This window comes from Benincasa hispida, chromosome 12 (genome assembly GCF_027475165.1).
Source record: "Benincasa hispida cultivar pf3 chromosome 12, pf3_genome.v1.1, whole genome shotgun sequence".
Taxonomy (NCBI): domain Eukaryota; kingdom Viridiplantae; phylum Streptophyta; class Magnoliopsida; order Cucurbitales; family Cucurbitaceae; genus Benincasa; species Benincasa hispida.
This window is the reverse complement of record NC_143489.1, coordinates 85702655-85725663: the sequence shown is the minus strand read 5'-3', so window position 1 is coordinate 85725663 and position 23009 is coordinate 85702655. Positions and strand designations below refer to the sequence as shown.

The 23009-nt window shown below is 37.7% G+C and overlaps 2 protein-coding genes across 4 annotated transcripts; one reads left to right on the top strand and one right to left on the bottom strand.

Moving 5' to 3' along the window:
• Positions 1–777: 777 nt before the first annotated feature.
• Positions 778–3854, top strand: LOC120092566 (myeloid leukemia factor). 3 transcript variants are annotated; one of them, XM_090308504.1, is made up of 7 exons: positions 778–1116; positions 1595–2008; positions 2094–2251; positions 2329–2409; positions 2954–3029; positions 3124–3216; positions 3534–3854. In XM_090308504.1, exons 2-7 carry the CDS (start codon positions 1639–1641, stop codon positions 3671–3673), a joined length of 918 nt encoding a protein of 305 aa, XP_090164630.1. In that variant the 5' UTR covers positions 778–1116; positions 1595–1638; the 3' UTR covers positions 3674–3854. The 3 variants fall into 3 exon arrangements, with proteins under 3 accessions (XP_090164630.1, XP_090164631.1, XP_090164632.1); XM_090308505.1 differs by having other exon boundaries at positions 869–1116; positions 1622–2008; XM_090308506.1 differs by having other exon boundaries at positions 947–1116; positions 1632–2008.
• A 17511-nt stretch (positions 3855–21365) lies between these two features.
• On the bottom strand, positions 21366–22484 carry LOC120068075 (uncharacterized). Its single transcript, XM_039019752.2, has 2 exons — positions 22371–22484; positions 21366–22260 (listed from the first exon to the last, which is right to left on the bottom strand). The coding sequence occupies exons 1-2, from the start codon at positions 22428–22430 to the stop codon at positions 21655–21657; spliced, it is 666 nt and encodes a 221-aa protein (XP_038875680.1). The 5' UTR covers positions 22431–22484; the 3' UTR covers positions 21366–21654.
• Positions 22485–23009: the final 525 nt, after the last annotated feature.

The window sequence follows — 23009 nt, the reverse complement described above, 5'->3', positions numbered from 1 at the left end:
GGAAAAAGTATAGGAAATCTTTGGCTTACTAAATTCTTGTCCCGAACAAGGGTTGGGCTTAGAATGCCTGACCTATCCCAAGCTCAACCCTCGAAACAAAACACCCCTTAAAGTTAGATCAAATTCTCATTTCTTCTTGGTTTTTTTTATCAATTTTCTAAGCCAAATATGTTTAACTTTCATTCGGGTTGCTCATCAAGTAGTTATTAGGGATTGGATTAAGTTTAGTATTGTTGTGAGGATTCGTCTTGAATAGGGGGAGTTCTCAAATGTGATTGAGTTAGTTCCCTTTATCACAAACAGATAACCTCTTGAGTCAATAACATAGGTCTAAAATAATTGAGTTATATTCATATTAATATTTAAGTTAAAAATATATGGGTTAAATTTTGCTCATGAGTTTGTACGACTAAAATGTATTTTAACATCTTAAGCTTAGTAACAAATATATTTGTTAATCAGTATTAAAAAGAGAATTTATAATAGTACAATGGTACATATATATCTTTCCCTTTCTTTGAAGCAAAAGTAACTAGTTGCATGAATAAAAGGGGTCTCATAATCGTCTGGGTACAAACTAAAACCAACAACAAAAGTTCACGAGAAAGATAGAAATCAACCATATTCATTCAACAAGACCTAAATACAAGCTTAGAGGAAACCTATGAAATAAAAACTACATAAAACCTCTCAATAGAAGCCTCAAAATCAAGCAGAGGCGTAGAAAACAAATGAATATAGCTTACTTAACAACTTGATTTAAACTTGAAAGACGTAAAAAGGCACAATGTTACGCTCCATTCCAAACTTGTTTTTATTGATACTAAAATGAAAAATCTAATTAACCTTTATATTTTATCCCGATCATTTGATGATATATTATTTTATTTTATAGAATCCGCATCATCATTACAAGTATTTAAGAAAAATTTTCGATCGAGGAAAAAAATCATTTTCGAACTTTCAAGAACATAAGTGGAGCTCTCGAGAAGTTAGACGTGATATATAAAGCCCGCAAGATCCTCAACGGCCACTTGAGAAGAACGTCGGCTTGTCTGGTTTCTTCTTCGCAGTTCCCCGTGTTCGCGGGTTTCTCAATCCCTCGAAAATTTCCAGGTAATTCCTATCTTCTCGTTCCTCATTTTTCATAGCAGACCTTAGTAACGAAACAAATCGTTCGATTTTTCTTATTTTGGTTTATTGCTGACGGAGCATGATTTGGATGATGATGGAGACGCTACTAGTTTATCTTTTTGTTTATTTTCAAACAATTGTTGCATTTTTGGGATTCGAACTTCGAAATTACTATTTATTGCTGGAATCGTTAAGAATCTGAACGGAACGGAAATGTAATTTACACTGATGTTGTGCCTTTTCCATTTGAATGAGGTTTTAGTTGATTATTGTAGTTCCTGGCTTCTTCCCTGTTGTCGTTACGGTTTTTAAGTTCGATGTAATCAGAGAGATTGGTGGATTTCAATCATATCTACTTTCATCTCACTCCAATGTGTTCTTCGCATGCTTGTTCACGACGCTGAATCCTTTATGGATTGCCTCTAAATTCTGTTTCTATCTACTGTTTTCTTTGTTGTAGCTTCTCTAGATTACTATTTTTCTGTAGAAATTAGCAGATATAATATGCAGCAAAGGAGAGGAGCCGAAGAGAAGGACTCGCTTTTCTCAGGCGACTTCATGGGTGGTTTCCCTGGATTTGGTTTATTTGGATCCCACAGAAGTATGATCCCTAACCTTTTCGGGGAGAGGGATCCATTTGATGATCCTTTTTTTACTCGCCCGTTTGGTAGCATGTTCGAGTCCAGTGTATCCGGTTCTCATATCACTGCTTATGATAAAGGGAAGAAAGATGGGGCACAAGGACTTGTAATTCAAGAAATCTCCTCTGACGAGGAAGATGATGACCTTAGGGATCAGAAGCAGGACAGGAATGAGAATAATTCTGGGTCGGGCAAGGAGCCATCAGTTGAGCATCCTGATGATTCTAATGATGGTAATTGAGGTTTGATTTTGATGTTCATTGTTTTCATAAACCATATTATTCCAATATGCTTCAATTATTTCATCGGTTGATGTAGAGTGCCAGATAATGACTCTGAGAGGTAATGAAGATAATAGTTTTGGAGTTCAGCCAAAGGCTAGTAAAGCCAGTACGCATTCTTGTAAGGTCACATATGGCGGTGTAGATGGGGCGTACTACTCTTCTACTAGAACTAGAAGGGTAGATAATGAGGGAGTAAGTCAAGTTCTTATGGAATGACTGTGAGCTTTATGAATAAAGTATTGGGTTTGATAACAGGTTTTGTAAATCAGGTATTGCTTGAAGAGACGAAAGAAGCAGATAAGACAACAGGTCAGGCCACTCATAGGATCTCTAGAGGAATTCATGATAAGGTATAGATTGAAAATGGAACTGCTATCCTTTAATTGTTTGACATCACTTAATGTCTTGTCCTTGATTATCTTTAATGGTGGCTTGGCATTGAATCCATGAAATATAGGAAGATACAGCTACTTACTCTGATAATCGTTTTCCCTCCAAGTTTTCTGTTTGGTTCATACAAGTTTTGAGTGGTTATTCCTTGGTCAGTATTGTGAAACCATGTAGCTAATATGCATAGCTGTTGGAAATGAAAGACTTGTTTCTTTTTTGAGAAGACGATAGTATTCGTAGAACCCAGAGGATCCATTGGTGGTGTTATCTAAATGTGTAATTTTAAGCTTATGCCGAATGTGCGAAATTGCCTTTATTATGTTTGTAATCTAATCGTTTCCATTTAGAGTGTCAGTGTTATGTTTTTCCAATTTGCATGTGATGCAGTGTGTTACAAGTTCTATTTTTGTGTATTTTTTCTGAAATTCGCTTCTAATTTTTATTCCTTGAGATGTGATGGGGAAACAGAAAAATGCGGACTAAACGATTGCATTGCTTCTGCAGGGTCATTCAGTTACAAGGAAACTGAACCCAGATGGTAAAGTGGACATAGTTCAGACTCTGCACAATCTTAACGAAGGTCTGCTCTATCTGTTTATCCATAATTAATAATTATCTTGGTTTCTTCATGTAGAAGCTATAACATCGTATCGTGTTGCACTACTTTCTTACAGAAGAGCTTCCTGGTTTTGACCAAGCATGGAACGGTAACTTTCAAGGGCATAAACATGTTCCAAAAGGTCAATTTCATATGGATCCCAATGCAGGTAATCTGATTATTTGCTTTTCCAGAAGCAGTTTTTTATCAATCACTCTAACCTAACCCCATTTTTAACATCATACCTTCCATTGCCATGTGAAGGAGACAGTTCCTTTCTTAATAAGTAAACCCAGAACATCATATAGTGTAGTTTGGTTTGGTTTGGTTGATAACTCTCAAATACCCCAACTGTGAAATATATTGAAATATGTAATATGTTGTACTGGTTTTCTCAAGATTTTGCTCTGTAAAATAACTTTATACTGGCACTTCACCATGCTCTTTGATGTTGGTGTTTAATTTTGATTAACATTAACAATGCAGAATCCAGCGGCAGTAGAAACAGTGAGATGTCCAGTTGGGGTTTTCCATTTTTTGCTGAAAGGAGAAATGAAAATGATGGTGCTAGGGACAGCTCTAGTTCTGGTAGGACCAAAAAGGTAGTCAGGATCAACATAGAATAGAAGATGATGCAAGAGAAAGAGATATTGCATATAGTTGAATGGAAGTATAGCGTCTTTTTCGAGGAAAGATAGTTTTATAATCTTTCAGGTTGTTTTTTGGAAATTCAAACATTTAGTTCAAATACTATAGTATCTTCCTGCTTGAAACATTTTGCCATAGTTAAAGAGTTTCCTTTTAGAAGTTGTTTTTGCAGGTTATTTTCTTTTAACTTTTGTGAGCATTTCTGAATAAATTCCAAAAATAATTATAAATTACTTAATTAAGTTCCATTGGGTAACAATATTGTTTTTTATTCTTGGATTTCAAAAATTAAATCTATTAATACTAGCTCTAAATTTCTTATTTTGTTATCTATTTTTTTAGCAATATTTATAGAAACTAAGTCAACTTTTTAAAAATGAGTTTTTGTTTGGGAATTATTTGGTTTGTTGTTTTTGTTTTTGAAAATTAAGTGTATGTATACTAATTCTGTTTTTAAATATCTTTTTTTTTTGTTATCTACGCTTTATTAATGGATTAAAAGAATAAGTCAAATTTTAAAAATTAAAAAAAAGTTAGCTTTTTAAAGTTATGTTTTTGTTTTTAGAATCTGGTTGAAAATTCAACCATTGTATTATATAAATTATTTGCAAATTGGTTCTCAAGAAATTGAGAGAAAATATATTTAATCTTTAAAAATGAAAATTGAAAATTGAAATGGTTACAACAAGGTTGTTGATATTTTTTTCAATTTTGTATTTTAAATTTTGTGTAATAATTCACTCAATTTTGTGTCAAATTATTTAAATGGTTTAAAATTTTACAAAATTGAAATCTAGGGATCTGGAAGATTGTAATTTATAAATATCAAGTCTAGAAAGAGATTGTGTTCTATATATTGTTGGCTTAAACATTATAATGGGAATGAGATCAAATACTCAAATATAAAGAAATGAAATTACAATAATGTATTTAACGTTCTAATATATTTAATATCATGAAAAGTGAGTATTCATCACTCTCATCTTGGACAATAAAGGAAGAAAAATCGAATAACAATTTGAAAACATTAGGGAATGAACAAAAAAAAAAAATGGAGAAAACCACGGGCTAGAAACATAGATTTTGAAACATCTGAAAAATAGAACTAAATTGATCTGATAGAAATGAATTAACTGATCTGGTTGAGTTAAATTAGACTAAGATGATCAAATTGAATCGGTAGAATTTAATTAAAAGTTAAATCGAATCGATTGGAATGAATTGGATCAAGTCGAGAGGATTGTGATAGAATTCGGTTATGTATTAATTATTTTGGCTAAAATAAGCCTAGGAAGTCGAGACTCCCTCGGTAAACAAGTTTTCTAAGCTATTTTTTAGATCAAATTTTGGATGTCTTGCTTCACTCTCCCTCTCTATCTTTATATCTAAAATAATAACAAACTTATCCCTTGTGGTCTACACACAATCTTCACTTTTTAACTAATTTTATTCTCTTCTATTTCCTCATTTACATTTCTGCCATCCTTTCTCTATCATTACCCTCTCAAAATACCACATTATTCTCAAGGTGAAAATTTGGAAATTGTTTGGTGATTTGTGCTCCATTTTCCCAAGTTGCATCTTCGATTGGCATTCCCTCCTATTGAATAAGTACCTCAAAATCAATTGGTGATAGTATAGTGGTGTCAATCTTTCTAATCCCCAAAATAGCCATTGGATGAGGTGTTGTTTGCCCTTCTTTTTGCCATGTCGGTGGTGTGCTTTTGAGCTGTGTGAGCATTTTATCCCTGTCTTTCAATAACACATCTACTTCTCCCACCACTACATTCCCTGACTCATAAGAGACTAATGGAGGCACCGGTCGATCGTAGACTACTTCATAAGGTGATTTTTTTTATTGTTGTGTAGTCTGATGTATTGCAGTTATATTTTGCCCATGCCAACCATTTAGACCATTTCGATGGTGTTTCAATGGAAAAACAATGGAGGTAGGCTTCTTATTTACAGTTAACCACTTCGGTTTGCCCACCTGTTTGTGGATGATATGACGTGCTTCTTTTCAACTGAGTACCCATTAGCTTGAATAGTTCTTCTCAAAACAGGCTAGTGAAGATTTTGTCTCTGTCTGATACGATGCTCTGGGGGACTCCATGTAATCGAACGACCTCTCGAAGGAATATCTCTGCTACTATGGCTGCGGTGTATGAGTGGTGAAAGGCGATGAAGTGTGCATATTTGGACAAGCGGTCTACCACCACCAAGATGGAATTATGTCCCTCGGATTTCGGCAATCCATCTATAAAGTCCATACTGATGTCATTCCAAATGAGTTCCGGTATTGGCAATGGATGCAGTAACCCTACCAGCGCTAGAGACAAGTATTTGGTTTGTTGACAAACCGAACATTCACCAACAAATGCTCTTACCCGGGCCTTCATTCCCTTCCAAAGAACTCCTTCGTGAGCCGTTGGTATATCTTGACTACTCCGTTATGACCTCCAATCGGGCTGCTGTGAAATTCTTGGAGTAGCAGTGAGATTGTTGGAGATGAAGGTGGTAGTACGATCCGCTACTTGTACAACAAGAGTTCCCCTTTGACCGTGTACCCTTGCGGATGTGGTTGCCTTGTTCGGATGTTCTCTCGGATGCCTTGTAGCTCCTGGTCTTGATCAATTTGGCTGCCAAACACGGCTGGATTAAGCGAGTCGATCATGCTCAACAATGTCAGCTCCATTGAGGAAGGCAGTCGGGACAGTGCATCGTCGGTTGAGTTTTCCAAGCCCTTCTTATATTCAATTTCGAAATCATACCTAATCAATTTGGCTACCCATTTCTGATATTTTCCGACGATGATCCATTGTTCTAACAAGAACTTGAGGTTCTTCTGATCGGTGCGCACAGTGAATTTTCGGCCTAATAGGTGAGGCCTCCATTTTTGGACAGCCATGACTATCGCGATCAATTCATGTTCATACGTGGCTTTGAGGTGATGTGTTGGTGGTAGTGCTCAACTGAAATAAGCTATCGGTCGACCCTCCTGCATCAGTACCGCCTCAACGCTTACCTCTGATGCGTCTATTTCCACCACAAACACTCGGTTTAAGTCGGGTAGTTTTAAGACAGGGAGGTGTGCCATCCTCTGCTTCAATGCTTCGAAGGCCGCCTAGGCTTCTTCATTCCATCAAAAATTCTCTCTTTTGAGTTGTTGAGTTGGTGGAAATGCGATGGTGTCATAGTTTGCTACAAATTTGTGGAGTTTGATTATGATAAGGAAGAAGACAGAGATGGCAGCCCAAGAGACTTTTTGTATTTTCCAATATTTTGGACTGATACAGAGGAGGAATTTATATCCGTTTGTACAAAGAACCCTTAGGGTTTAATTTACACAAATAATAAAGAATAAAAGAATGAATATGCTGACAACAAATTGCCAAGTGTCAGCCTTACATAGGATATTGAATAACTGAAAATGGATTGGCTAAATAGCATTTTCTTCCTATTTTAATATCCTTCAAATCCTTGTTGAATTGATGATTTAGTAGAGCCTTGCTTAGGTGTCTGAATGGTATTACCTGATTGGTCCTTACATTCTTCTATTCTAACATCCCCCCTCAAACTTGTGGGGAGTTCTACAACACAGAGTTTTCTTCGAAGTAGTTTAAAGTGAGACTATGTCAATGGTTTCATTAAGTTGTCAGCAATCTGATCAGATGAAAGGATGTACCTGACTTCAAGATGGCCATTGACAACTTGATCTCGTACAAAATGGACATTGAGCTCAATGTGCTTCGTTCGAGCATGAAACACAGGGTTTGATGCTAAGGCTCCAGCACTGATGTTGTCACACTATATTATCAGTTTGTTGTAGTTCAGTGAGTAGTTGTTTAAGCCAAATGATTTTTGCTGTGGTGTGAGCTAGTGCTCGGTATTCGGACTCTATGCTGAATCTAGCAATTGCTTTTGCTTTTTAGAAGACCAAGAGACCAGGTTGTTGTTAACATACACACAGTAGGCTGCAATAGACTTCCTATCATCAACATTGGAGGCCCAATCAGCATCCAAATAAGCTGTGAGTTGTAGGTCAATGCTTGGTTAGAACATAATGCCATAATGTATGGTGGCACTGACATACTGGAGTACTCATTTGGTGGCCTGCCAATGTACATCAGTAGGTGTTTTCAAGAACTGACTCAGACGGTTGACAATGTAAGCTATGTTTGGTCTAGTGTTTGTCAAGTATTGGAGCGCGCCAATGGTGCTTCTAAACAGATATGGATCAGTCAATAGTTGTCCATCAGTTATAGATAGGTGTTTACTTACTGTGCAGGGGGAAGATACTGGCTTTAGATTAGTGAGTCCAAGTTTGTGGAGTAGATCTTCCACATACTTTGCTTGATTAAGTATGAAGCCAGACTTGAGATAGTGCACTTGGATGGCCAAAAAGTATGTTAGACGACCAAAATCCTTCAGTGCAAATTTGCTGTAAAAGAGTTGGATGAGTTGGGATATAACTTGAGTATTATTGCCTGTTATTATCAGATCATCTACATATATTAGCAGAAAAATGACAGTTTCTCAAGTGTGAAAAGTGTACAAGGAATTGTTTGCCTTCAAAGCTTTGAACCCCCAATTGACTAAAGCATTTCTAAGTGTGCTGCTCCACGCCCGAGGGGCTTGTTTCAAGCCATAAATAGATTTATTTAACCTACACACATAGTCCGAATGGTCAGTACTAACATATCTAGTAGGTTGTTTCATGTATACTTCCTCTTGTAGGCCACCATTTAAGAAAGCGTTATTGAAATCAAGTTAGCGAATCTCCCATCCTCTTGAGACTGCTATGCTGGGTACTACTCCAATTGTGGATGCCTTTAAAACTGGGCTGAACGTCTCAAAAAAGTCTATCCCCTTGATGCTGATGAAAACCCTTGGCAACCAAGCGAGCTTTGTACCTGTCAATGGAGCCATCTGGACGTTTTTTTCAGTCTGAATATCCACTTATTACCCAAGACATTGTATGAATTAGATGGTGGTACAAGTTGCCACGTGTTTCTTTGAACTAGTGCTTGGTACTCATTATCCATAGCTATTCTCTATTAAGGTGTACTAAGTGCTTCTTTGACTCTCGTCGGTTCTGTAATGGTTCAGTCAGTTTTGGTTGTAAGTAGTAGTTTGGGCTTAAAGATTCCAACCTTTGCTCTAGTGACCATTGGATGTGTTGGTTGAATTGGAGCTAAGGGTTGTAGACGCTCAGTCATGGTAGTGGTTTGTTATGGGGGTGGGATTGAGGTGGAGTGATCTGTCTGGGAAGGAGCAGGGCTTGTATGGGATGGTGAACTGGTCGTTTGAAGTGGATTACTGTTGGAATATAGAGTAATGGGATTGTCAGGTTGTGGGATAGGAGATATAGAAGGTATGTCTTGGTTTGAGTGATTAGTCGATGGTTCTGATAGGATAGGCTGACTGGTAGAGTTGAGGGACAGATTTGAGGTAGGAGTGATGTTGGATGTGGTTTGCAACAGATTGAGTAAGACTTAGACAAGAGGAGAGGGACTTTGGACAGGCAGTGATGGAGAGCTGACTTTTGAAGGATCATTGATCACCTGAAAACCAAGAGAGAAAGGAAATTCAGTCTCATTAAATACAACATTTCGAGAGATATACACCTTACCTGACTTAGCTAGGCATCGATGACCTTTATGAAGTATGCTTGGGCCTAGATATACACACTTTTCAGAATGATACTGAAATTTATGTTGCTGATATAGTCGGATGTAGGGAAAACATGCACAACCAAACGTTCTTAACTTGGTGATGTCTAGTACTCGGTTAAACAGTTGTTGTGTTGGAGATTGTCCTTGCAACACAGAGGTGGGTAAGCCATTGATTAGGATGTTGGCATTAACAAACTCATCCCACCAATACTGATACGGCATGGAAGCTTGAGCGAGGAGAGTGAGCCCCATTTCAACTAAGTGTCTGTGTTTTCGTTCCACTCTTCAATTCTGTGCTGAGGTGTAGGGACAAGAGTATCTGCTTACAATGCCAAGAGAAGAGCAAAGCTGATGTATTTTTGTAAACTCAGTGCCATTATCCAATTGAAATACATTTATTGTAGTATCAAACTGATTTCTTACTATTGTATGAAATGGTTGAAAGCTGCCAGGGCATCCGATTTTTTTTTAAGTGGATATGTCCACAGAAATCGACTATAATCATCCAAAAATGAAACATAATATTGAAAACCTGCTGTGGACTGTATTGGAGCTCGTCCCCATACATCAAAGTAGATTAGTTCAAAACTGTTTTTAGCTCTAGAATCAAATAGAGGAAAAGGAAAAGAGTGTGCTTTGCCCAACTGACACGAATCACAAAACAACTGTTTTTCATTAACTTTGATCGACTGTTTACACTGATTTAGTATGGTTTTCAAAATTTTGGGGGAGGGATGACCTAATCTCTTGTGCCACAGATCGGTTGACTCAACAACATTAACACTGATATTTGATAGGTAAAGAACTTTGGAGTCATTATTTTTGTCCAATGATCTGGGATCATCTGATCTTCTAAACTTCGAAATATCATATGGTTGAACTGTCGTCTCCCTAAGCTGATAGAGGCCATCCTTAAGTGTGCCTTTCACCAAAGTATTGCCCGTACGTTTGTCCTTTATCAAACAGTAAGTTCCATGAAATTCCACAAAAATGTTATTGTCTTGAGTTAGTCTAGAGATGCTTACTATAATAGATTTGAAAATGATTGATTCAAGTTTTCGATCCCCGACAACGACGCCAAAAACTTGTAAGCTTGAATTTGATGTGATGATTGATTATTTGATCGTTCGTGGTCAAACAACTTTTTAGGACTGACTTATGTATGCACTTTGCGACAATGTTAATATGCGATACTATGTTCTAAATGATGTATGTGGTGATGCTTAGATGCTTTTGTAGTATGCGTTTGTGTAGTGTGCGTGTGTCACAAGTTTTCTTATACTGGAACCAAGTATAATTCCAACGCAAGTTTCTCAGAGTGATCTGAGGTCGAACATGAGGATTGTGATGATTAATGCGATACTGATGTGATATATGCGACCGGTATACAAAAAGAATAATGAATTGATTTGAGAAAAGTAAAATGCGGTAAAGAGTAAATTGCGATAAAGAATAGAATGCGATGATAAATAAAGTGCAATAATAAAATACGATGATAAAATAAATTGCGGTGATAAATAAAGTTGTGGTAATAAAGTAAATGAATAAACAATTAAATATACAAGTTGAGGACTGGCTGTGAAGATGTGCAAAAGTATCTGATGAATGCGATGACAAGTCTTGTGAAATGAGTCAGAAAGAGAATGGTTTGAGGGAAAGAACATCGCAAGTTCGTCAATCTTATTGAGCGCAACTAAGGTTCCGCTTTCCCTTGGCTTATACCTTTCAGTGATCGGCCACGTTCTCATATGTCTATGGTGAAATAGGGATGAACGTGGTGAACGCAAGGTTGTTTCCATCTTTGGAAATACTTCTCGCTTTAGTTAATGCATTCTTCCAACCTTCTTTCGAGAGGCGGAATAACATCTTCACTTCTGCTTTCACAGGTGAAGTTACCGTCGAGCATGCGTTAGCTAAACTTAGCCGATTTCTTCAACAAGATTAACTTACTCGCTTAATCCTTCCCCTTTACCCTAAGGGATTAGTTACACATGGTGAAAGAAATGGATGATGAATGTATGGTGAAGAATAGAGAGATGATGATGAATACGATAATGACATTGAAATCTAAAGATAAGCGTTTGTTATAGATAGTGAATGAAAGATTAGAGATGAACATAGTAGATGAATAGAAAATGAGAACAAATACGGAAAGAGTGTCAATGTCTTGACATTAATCCCAATCGGAGACGATGTGCTTGCCGGCGTATGGTAGGAATGGAGTGGAAAGCTTCCGTCTCAGGCTTGTTTTCCAAGTAGAAGTGATCTTTGCACAGAGCTTCTTCTTTGGGAATGGAAATAGTTGCTTGCTTCAGAGACTTACCTTTCGGTCTTGTCTCGTCTCTCCCCGGATTTCTATAAATTATCTCTTCAGACCAGCCTACCTTCTTTGAATTTGATGTAGCTATTTACAATAGAAAAGTTGTACAATTTCAGAAGTCCTTGTGAATGCGTCACTCTTTACATCTGCGATCGATCACCACATGCGGTTAATTGCTTTGATCATTTTTTCGATTGCCGCATGCGGTACAAATGCGTTGATCGTTTGCATCCATGATCGATTTTCGCATGCGCTGCAATTGCGTTATTCTTTTTCATTCTCGATTGCCCGTCGCATGCAGTGTGAATGCGTTGTTCATTTTTGTCCTCGAGCGATTATCGCATGTGGTGACCTGTTTCTTGCAAAACAAAGACTTGGACATTCCATTTTGCCATCGTAATGGGGTTAGCGGGTGTGCTTACGACACTTTACAATTTTCGCATTTCTAAGTCAATTTCTATACGGTCGATGCAACTTTTCCTTCTTTTTGCCACATAATCTAAATAAAACGGTATAATTTCTATTATAACTTTGCGTCGATTGGCTACTCCGAATGCTCCACCTCTACATAATTTCTCAAAACTACAAAATTCCTTCTATCCTCTGACATTTCTTCAACATGCTCTACTTTATTCTTATCTAAGACAAACCTCACCCAAAGTTCTCTTCTGTTTTAAAAAGAATATTTTACTTATTCTTGTAAAAACAACGAAGTGCGCCTTTTATGCGGTGGCCTAGTTTGTGTCATCCTATAGAGAACGTTGATCATGGTTACATTCTTCGTTTTGGCTTGCTCCCGCGGGTGTCATGCGAGCATCCAACTTCGGTTGTGTACCAAGCTCAACTTCAACTCTTGATCCATAGCCAAGTTTTACTTTTGCTGGTTAGTGGAGTTGTCTCTTTTATTCTTATTTTCTCTTCTTTTTTCTCTTTTTTTTTTTTTTTGTATTGCATCAATCTTGGTAGCCTACCTTTATTTTGACTTGCTCCCACGGGTGTCATGCGAACATCCAACTACGAGCAGGTTCCTTTCACGACTTAACTCTTATCAGGTTGGGATTTTCCTTTACGCTAACATCAGAGTTTTTTTTTTTATTATTTTTTTATGATGATGAACGCATTTGCCTGATATGACCATATCCACTTGGTTGCATCTGCTCAGACCTTCCCCACCCCTAAATTTAGAGATGCGCAAGGTTCTCATTGCATTGTTTTTTACAGAAAAGACAAAACACTTAGTCAAAAATTTGAAAAGAAGATTTGAGTAGAGTCTTGTAATAGAGAAGGTAAAGTAGAGCTATTGCGATGAATTGTCTAAGTGTTAGGCAGAAAATACAATGTATAAAGAAATTTTGCTAAGTTTACGCATACTGCTCATCATGGCAGCGCAAATAAACAATGCAAAAGAAAAGAAAAGAATTACTGCAATAAATTGACAAAGGATGATAAAAATAAAGAGGCCAATGCATAAGGAAAGAATGATTACTCAGTCGTATAAAATTTGTCCAAGTACACAAAGAATTATAATGATCGAAACACAAAATTATAAGTATGTACAGAAGAATACAAGATATAGTTATCTATATAAGAAAAAATTGAATGGCCGCAAAAAAAGAATGCAAAATTGTGGAAAAGGTAGTACACCCCCAAATTTAGAGTTGCGGCGGGGGCTCTTAGTGAGGAGGGTGTTGCGGAGGAGCTTTTTGTGGCGCTTCTTGAAAGTGCAGAGGCTACTGCAGATGTTGAGGCACCATGGGACCATGTAAATAGGCAGTTAATAAGTTGAAGTACTCATGATTGCGTTCAACCATCTACCTTTGATTCAGGCAAATGGTGAAAATGTTACATTGAATATTGACCATCGCCTGTCGCAGCTCTGTGTTGCTCTCTCACAACTCCATTAATGAATGGTGGAAGAGAGATAGTTCTTGAGATAAGAAGACCCGCATATCTTCTAAGGCAGCAGTAAGGGATGCGATGGAGGGTTGCGTCGTCGATGTTTCACCAACATTGATTTGGGATTGAGCGGAAGAGCATGCTCCCAAACCATGTAGGTGATCAACATGTGGCGATGTTGGCGGTGAAAAGTGGGGTGGAGATGGATGGTGGGTGGACGCTGCTGGAGATGCGAGGTTGGAGTCGGAGGCAAGGAGAAGGTTGGTGAATTGTTCGGGAAGAAGGGAAAGGGGTTCATTTGTAAGGCTTGGTGGGTGAATGAATAGGGGCAAAGGGTTTAAGGGTAAACTGGTTTGTTTCTGCGGTGATCTTCCTTGGACGATTTCCTTCCCTTTGTCATTGCGGCGCTGCTTCTTTGGTCTTGGTGGTTGTGGCACATTTAAATCAATGAGGGGCCGTTTCAGTGGAAGCTCGGGGCAATGCAGCGAATCCTTAAGAAGCATTCTCAGGATCTGATTTCCTACAAAACTGACAAACGTTTTAGCAGAATTTTGATGCTCCAACCTTTTCTCAAAGGAAAGGAGTTATGATTGAATATCCAACCAGGATATGTCAGGCTTGCTTTGAATTATAACATCAACAAGGTTATACTCTTCATCTAAACCAAGTAAGACTTGTGAAATTAGGTTTTGAGATGATACCAGACTGCCTGCTTGAGCTAAGTTGTCTGAGTGTAGCTTCATTAGTTTGAGATATTCAGACATAGATGAGTTGCCCTTGTGCGTTTGCTGGAATACTTGTCGGAGATAGTCCTCCTCAACTCGTGACTGAACACCAAACAGAGCATGAATGGCATCCCACAGTGCCTTAGCATTCTCATATCCCATCAGTTGAACGGCAACCTCTGGTGCCATTGAGTTGTAGAGCCACCCTAATAATAACTGATCCATTGTAATCATGCCTCATAAAGGGGATTCAACATTTGCTCACCTGTGGAGCTGGATGAACTTCCCAAAGGGTCGGAGATAGTGGCAGTTGTCTCATGAACTGATACGCCTTCTGTTGAGAGGGAAACAAACATGGGAGGGCAGATTTTTGTATCTGATAGGTGGCCTTCTAGTCGGTACCCTCGGAGAATCGGCAATGTTAGTGTCTTCCAAAGCATAAAGTTCCCCCGTTCGAGTTTGGTGCTAGTGATTTGGTTGAGAAGCTGATTCAGGGGCGGCGTGCTAAACTTTGTAGTCTCAGCCCCGGTGGTGTTCATGCCTGAGCGAGCGGCGTTGGCCATTAAAGAAGGCTCTGATACCAAGTTTGATTATAGTAAGGAAGAAGACAGAGATGGCAACCCAAGAGACTTTTTGTATTTTCCAATATTTTGCATTGATACAAAGGAGGAATTTATATCCGTTTGTACAAAGAACCCTTAGGGTTTAATTTACACAAATAATAAAGAATAAAAGAATGAATATGTTCACAACAAATTGCCAAATGTCAGCCTTACATAGGATATTGAATAACCGAAAATGGATTGGCTAAATAGCCTTTTCTTCCTATTTTAATATCCTTCAAATCTTTGTTGAATTGATGATTTGGTAAGGCCTTGCTTAGGTGTTTGAATGGTATTACCTGATTGATCCTTGCATTCTTCTATTCTAACATGCGGTAATACCCGGTCAGCCCAAGGAATCCCCTTAACTGTTTCACAGAGGTCGGTGTTGACCAATGCACCATGGCTTCAATTTTTGATGGATCAGCCCTACTCCCTCAGCTGAAATCATATGTCCCAAATATTCAATTTGGCTGGACGCAAATGTACACTTCTTGAGATTGGTCACCAGCTGGTTGTCCTCCAAAACTTGCAACACAAGGGACAAATGTTAAACATGATCATGGATCGAGGGGCTATAGATTAAGATATCATCAAAGAAGACCAACACAAATTTACGTAAATAAGGCCGTAAGAGATCGTTCATTACCGATTGGAATGTCGATGGGGCGTTCCTCAATCTGAATGGCATAATAAAAAATTCATAGTGGCCTTTATGGGTTTGAAATGTTGTTTTATGGACATCCGTGGGTGCTACCCTGATTTGGTGGTAGCCTGACTTCATATCAACCTTGAAGCAAACCCTTGCTTTGGCTAGTTCATCGAGTAGCTCATCTACAATCGGAATGGGAAAATTGTTTGGTACCGTCACCTGATTTAGGGCCCTGTGGTGATCGTGGTGCCATGTTGGAGGAAGTCCCTCCACGGTCTGAAATACTGACCAGAATCTCTATAGAACCTCTCGGATATCGGGGTGGTTTCCCTTTATCTGCGTGCTGACTTTCCTCCTCCGTTTTGGTCATGAGAGAATTTAGCTCCAGTAAAATCCCTTAGCCTTCTTCTTTTATGAGCTTCAGCATGGATTTAAGGGATATTTGGGCCTTCATCAAGCTTCGGTCCCCTTTTAGGTGTACTCTCTAGTCGTCGACCTGAAAGTCCATTTCAAACGTACTCCAGTCGCATTCTACCCACCCAAGCGTCATCAACCATTGGACTCCCAAGACCACATCGGCACTGCCCAAAGATAAGGGAAAGAAGTCATTAATGATGTAAGGTTTAGAAAGTTTAATACTACACCTTTACAGATGTCGATCGTCTAGACAGAGCTCCCCGTGCCCAGCATTATGCCATAGCTTGTCATAGGTGTTTGCAGAAGTTCGAGGACCTCTACCAACTTCTTATCAATGAAGTTATGGGATGCTTCGTTGCCTATTAGTACAATCATGTCTCTATCCCCAATCGGTCCCTTAACTTTAATCGTTTGTGGTGAATCGATTCCGGCTAAGGAATTGAGCGACAATTCTACAACTTCGTCCTCCGTGTATTGACCACCATAGATTCCAAGGTCGCTGGAGGTGCTACTTCGGGCTCGCCCTGTTCTTCTTCTACTCCGACCATCCCTTTGTCTTCTTCCTCGTCATGGTGTATCAGGATATTTAACTTTTTTTTGTAGTGGTGGCCCAGGGTGTACTTCTCATCACAGCGATAGCATAGATCCTTGTCTCTCCGGTTCTGCATTTCGCTATTGGACAAACGTTTGAACGCACCGATGGTGAATGGTTTTCTGTTCACATCCCTCAAGGTTATACAGTTAGAGAACGTACCTATGCTGCGGTTCAGGTTAAGTGAAATGCTTTGGGCTGTCAAGTTGGTGAAATGGTTCGGGTTGTTGCCGATCTGACCCGCGGTTGCGTTGAGGCCTGCTGCCACCCCGGATCCGGTTGGCTTCGATGGGCTTGGGCTGCTCCCTCCCCATTTTTTTCTCCGAGCCTCCTCTGTATCTTCAATAATTTTGGCCATTCTCATTTTTTCCTTAATCCTTTAAGCTTAAACATCCTCATTTCAACCTGTATATCTTTTTTAAGCCCACTAACAAATTTACTTTCCAATGTCTCATCCAAGAGATCTTTCAGCGGCCCAGAAAGCTGTTCGAATTACCGTCGGTACTCTCGGACGCTGCCTTCCTGCTTCAGCGTGAGGAACTGAGCTCGATGATCTTCCTCCTTGACCAGTAAGAATCGTAATAGTAGTTGTTCTTTAAACTTAAACCATATGTCCATCGACGTCCGTTCTTCTTCCCATTGATGCCGTTCGAGGGCTTCCCCTTCCAGACACAGGATTGTAGCCTCGATTTTGTCTTTCTCAGTCAGTCGGTTCACCACGAAGTATCTTTCAACTCGATGAAACTGCCCTAACGGATCTTTTCCTACTTCTCCCTTGAAGATGGGAATCTCCAACTTCCTTAATCTCATATCGAACAGTGGCATGTCTTTCCTTTCCCTGCTCTCCTCCTTCGTCGGTTGCTTCCCCTTATCCGTCACAGTTCGCTCAGATGAGCCTGACTCCACGTCGTCGGGAACTTCTGTGTTTTTTTTTTCCAAACCTCCAATGCCCGCAACATCTTTTGCTCAAGCGTCTCTCCCAGTGCTTCCATCTTGGCTGCCATGGAGTGTTCGGTAACCTACTGTATTTCCACAAACCTTTGGTCCATTGGGTCTCCATCCCCACTTTTAGTAAGGTAAGTTGCTCCTCTAATGCTGTCATTCTTACTTCCATTTTCTTCACCATATCCTCAAGGAGGAACGACTTTGATACCAAATTGATAGAACTCGATTATATATTTACTACTTTGGCTAAAATAAGCCTAGGAAGCCGAGACTCCCTTCGTACATAAACTCTCTGAGCTATTTTTAGATCAAATTTTGGATGGCTTGCCTCACTCCCCCTCCCTATCTTTATACCCAAAATGGTAACAAACTCAACCCTTGTGGCCCCCACACAGTCTTCATTTTCTAACTAATTTTATTCCCGTCTATTTCCTCATTTACATTTATGCCCTCCCTCCTAATCTTCCTATTGTGTTTTCTTTCATATTTCTTAATTATAGGGGGTCTATCAAATTGAACCTAGTTAAACCAAACCAAGGGATTAGATCGAACTTGGTTAACTAAGCTGATTTTTCTTTATTTTAGAACGAAGTAGGGAAGAGAGAAATAAAATAAGAGATAAAATGGTTTTGAAAGTTAGATTGATAGGTTGGAAAAAATAGGATTTGTTGGGGTTTGTTGAGAAGAATGCAAAGTGTAGTATTGGCAAAAGTGAGAAGAGAGTGTATTGGAAAGTGGGAATTGAAAAACGGGAAATGATCTTTTTCATTTTTTTAAACCCTTCAATCCATGATGAAATGAAAAGAAAATAATTGCACAAAAAATGTACTTTAAAGGTCCAAAATGATAAATGATCAAAATTTTGAAAAAAAAGATGTCAAATGATTCTTTACTAATGTCATGGTCACATGAAATTACAATATTGATCTTGCTTTCTTGTTTTTTTTTTTTTTTTTCCTTTCTTCACTTTGCTGAGTTTTTTTGTTCTTTTTCTTCTTCCTTTATCCATCTCTTTTGTATCATCTTCTTCTCCAACTTTTTCTCCTTTGCGCATCTTCTTTTTCGGTACGAAGAGTTCCCATGAGCAGCTTCGACGCGACCAACTTCAAGAGCGAGAGAGAAGAGTGAGGAAAGGAAGAGTGAAACCGACGAGAGCAAAACCCACGTGAGTGAGAGGGAGGAAGAAGATGACCCATTGTTCTATGAATGTTCGCAAATGAATTATCAGCAAGAGGGGAGGGAGAGTAAGACCGAGAATGATTGAGAGCAAGATGCTTTTCCATGTGCGCACGAGTATATCTTGGTAATTTGATCGAATTTGACGTCAACAAAAGGTCATTTGACATTTTTTTTAAAAATTGGGTCATTTGACATTTTTGGTCCAATTTTTTTTCATTCGTACAAATTTTCCAATGAAAAAGAGATCTGGGTTGGAAGGCGGTGCGATATGAACGAACCAGCAACCAGCAGATATGAGGATGAAAGCGAATTTGAGGAGAAAAATGGCTTGAACGGCGCGGATCTTCGACTGAAGGCATCACGAATCTGACGGAATACACGTGCAAGGATCAAAGAACCATGGTGAAGAACCACGAAGGTGAATAAATGGACAAACGATTAAGACAGACAGAAAATGTAGGTGTCGAACGATCTAAACGGTCTAGAAAGCAGTACCACGAATGGAGCATCTGCGACTAAGTGCGCGACAATGACTGAGTGGTGGCATGAATAAAACGCCTGAACGGTGGAAAGCAGACCTTTTCTCGGAAGCACAAGCTAAGCTACGCATGCATGAGGTGAAAGGGATCTGCAGGGAGACATCAACGATTGATGACGGCAACCACAAAAATAGAGGGCAACGACAGCTAGGATATGAGTAGAGGGTTGCAGACGATGAAGTAGAGGGTTGTCTGTGAATGGATCTAAGATTAGGACAGATTTGAAGTTTGAGACAGCTGGACACCAAATCGTAGATAGATTTGCCTCTGTTGATGGCGGATTGGATCGACGAAGGTAGAGAAGGCTTGGCGGCAATAGAAAACCCAAGCTTATTGCTCTAATCCCATCTCAAGTTTAGAGAGAGATTTTGTATTCAATATTGTTCGCTTGAACATTATAATGGGAATGAGATTAAATAGAGAAAATACAAGAAAAAAATAAAATTACAATAATGCCTTTATACACTCTAATACATTTAACCATACATTTAATATTCTAATAATAAACTTCTTAAAGTTAAGGGAGATTTTTAAAGACGTTCTAAAATAATAAACCACGCTAGAAATTCAATATTGTAAGAAGAAGAAAGGTGTAACAACTAACAACAAATTTGTTCGTAGTATGATTATTGCTTCTTTTTGGTCCATTGTTTTATTACATTAGAAGTCATTCTCTTATTCAATTGTCGAGTTTATTATTTTAGAAATAACTTTGGAAAACATCTTAATCTATTCATTAAGTCAAAACTTCAATTTTATATCCTACATTTACAAAATAATAAGCAAGCTTAATATAATTTGTAAGGAAAATAACTACGCTCACCGATTAGTTAATATTCATGATGTTGATCACTAAGAGAAATTTGACATATACATGTATGTTCTTTTTTCTTTTTTTCTTTTTTTTGTTCATTTTCAAAAAATCACGATGACTAATGGTCCATAACTTGGTTAAAAAAAGGAAAAAAATGAGAAGAAATTATTTTTATACAATAGAAAGAGGAAGCAATTATTTTTATACAAAAAATCCCGGCTTTATATATATATAAATAAATAATTTAATTAGGGATGGGAGGGGGATACCCTTTCCATTTCCAACCGAGGACCCAGTTAGGATCCACGGTTTGATCCCCATCCCTGGTCAAACCGGAGATTTTCCACTCCGATCGGCACTTGCCAACCTATTGGTTATTAATACATATACATACTATATGCCAATTAAGGTTAGTTACATTTATAAAGTATATTTCATTTAAAATTCCCTTTTTGAATTTCATTCACCTCAAAAAATAATAATAAATATGTAACATAAATACAAATTTTTAATTTATATACTAATCAGACTATGGTTAAATTACGAATTTAATTGCAAAGTCACAAATTTATGTTTATCTAATTCTTGACTTTAAATGATGTTTAACTGATATACGAATTTTCAAGTTCATTTTGATCTTTAAAGTTTAGAGTTGTCTAATAAAGCTTTAATCTTCCATTTTTGAAGTATTCAAAATTTTTAAAGTTTAATTGATAAAAAGTAAAATTTATTGTCTTAGAAAATTTTAAATTTTTACCTTTATATCCAATAGGTAAACTAAAAAAATAAAGATTGAATACGTCAATGATATAGCAGATTTAAAATTAAAATTTGAAGATAATTTTAAAAATTAAGCTTGTTTTTTCTTTATTTCTTATCATTGTTTTCATCTTCTTAAGTAAAAGAGTTTAATTATAAATAAAAATTCGTTTGGTAACTGTTTCATTCATTTTTCTTCTTAAAATTGAAGTTTATTTCATAATGATGACATCTTTTATAAGTAAAAGAGTTGAATTTTTAACCAAATTGTCAAAACAAAAAATAACTTTTTTTATTTCAAAATTTTGATAAAACGTACATAATAAATTAAAAAAACTTAAAATTAAAAAGAGTGTTTATAGATTTGATTTTTTTTTATAAAAAAAAAAAATTGAATCATTATCGATTGGTATCTATATTTTTCTTATTTTCAAAATTTAACTTAGTTTTTATAAATACAAGTAGAAAACTGATAACAAAATTAAAATTAAAAACTTACAGATGTTGTAGATTAAATTTTTAGAAGCTAAAAATAAAAGACCAGCGAATGTTCAATTAAACACAAATTAAAAGTTCTTTAAAAGAAAATTAAAAATTTTAAAATCTATCAGAGAGATTTTAAAATTTTATTAAACTCATTAGAGACTTCTAATTTCTTTTTGTTTCTGCAACATGTATATAACCTTTTTTTATGATTGAAAAAAAAAAAAAAAAAAAAAAAACTTAAATGTATGGTAGGAAGAAACGGAGATTCGATTCATTCGACTAAAATCGAAATATTAACTTCTACGGGTTTGTCCGACCGGGTTTTTTCTTTATTTACTATTCATTAAAAAAACCCGCTTCAAATTCGCTTCCGGTACACGTGTTCTTCACCGGACCGCTCATCGACGTGCTTCATCCAACGACTGGGCTTGCTCGTCGAGATGGCGCCGGCGCCGTTAGAAGATCCCACATGAATAATACTCAAGCCCTGGCCCACAGGCAAACTCACCGACCTGACGACACGTGTCCCCTTGGGGAGGAGCCCACAGTAACCAAGCTTCTCGAAGCTTCTCGACCATGTATTTTTACATATCAAAATTGCCCCTTCATCATTCACTTTGGCGAACCTCAAAACCCTAGCAAAATCCCTCCGCTTACAATCGACAACCAGAAAGTCCACTCCGACCACCGCCGCCATCGCCGTCTCCGCCTCTCCAACCACAATTTCCGTCGGCGGCGAAACACCGGCCTCCTGCAAGGCCTTCACGTACTCCGATTTCGACCTCTCGTCGGCCACCGCGCACACGTACCGTCCGCCGCTGTGCCTCGCGGCTACGGCGAGGCCAACAGTGGTGACGGTGGAGGAGGCGGCGGCGGAGCAAGCGTGCACGATCAGTTTGGCGTTCCAGCCGGCGGCCATGGCGGAGAGCAGTTCGGCGACACCGAATTCTTTGAAATTGTGGCACTAAGAACGATCAGAGATTTGAATAAAATTAGTAAATAGGAAGATGAAATGAATTGATGATCAGAAAGAAAAGAGAAGGTGGATAAGATGAAGATGAAATTGAAACTTACTGATTTAATGGTGTCTATGAAAGCTCTTGAAGCTGTTTCTGGAGACCAAACGAGCTTCATCTTTCTGTTTTTCGCTCTGTTTCTCTCTCAATGAACTTTGGTTTTATTTTTATCTTTATTTTTATATAGGACAATTGGCCGTACAGACGAAGAAATGGAAACTTTTTATTTTTTTAATATTTATTTTCCTTTTCCTTTTTTTTTTTTTTTTTTTTTTGGAAATTGTAAGAAGTTGAATTTTTGTTTGTACAGTCCAGATGCAATTCTCCGTATATGCAATTAATTTTCGTTCTTAAAATTTGGTTCTATTCTATAACATTTATTTTGCAATTAATTATTGTAGTACAGAGATATTTGAAAGTGTTAGATGCTATACATTTAAATTTATCGTCACTTATTCGTTTTAAGTGTTTTGGTTTATTGCGATTTAAAATAAGATTTTAACTTTTGCCTTGACGTGAAGGATTGGATATTTTACTAATTGGCATATATCGATTAGTGAAAAGAATAGAGATTCAAAATTTTTAATACGACCTAAATATAATTTATATTATCCTTTTTTACGTTTATTTAGAATTATAAATCTGTTATATATTTTCATGTAAACATGATTGTAAATAAAATTGTTCCCTCTCACTT

Coding starts and splice junctions, on each gene's coding strand:
- LOC120092566 (XM_090308504.1), top strand. CDS start 1,639: ATGCAGCAAAGGAGAGGAGCCGAAGAGAAGGACTCGCTTTTCTCAGGC. Junction 2,410..2,953: donor CTAGAGGAATTCATGATAAG/GTATAGATTGAA, acceptor TTGCTTCTGCAG/GGTCATTCAGTTACAAGGAA. Junction 3,030..3,123: donor TCTGCACAATCTTAACGAAG/GTCTGCTCTATC, acceptor ACTTTCTTACAG/AAGAGCTTCCTGGTTTTGAC.
- LOC120068075 (XM_039019752.2), bottom strand. CDS start 22,430: ATGAAGCTCGTTTGGTCTCCAGAAACAGCTTCAAGAGCTTTCATAGAC. Junction 22,261..22,370: donor TCATAGACACCATTAAATCA/GTAAGTTTCAAT, acceptor GATCGTTCTTAG/TGCCACAATTTCAAAGAATT.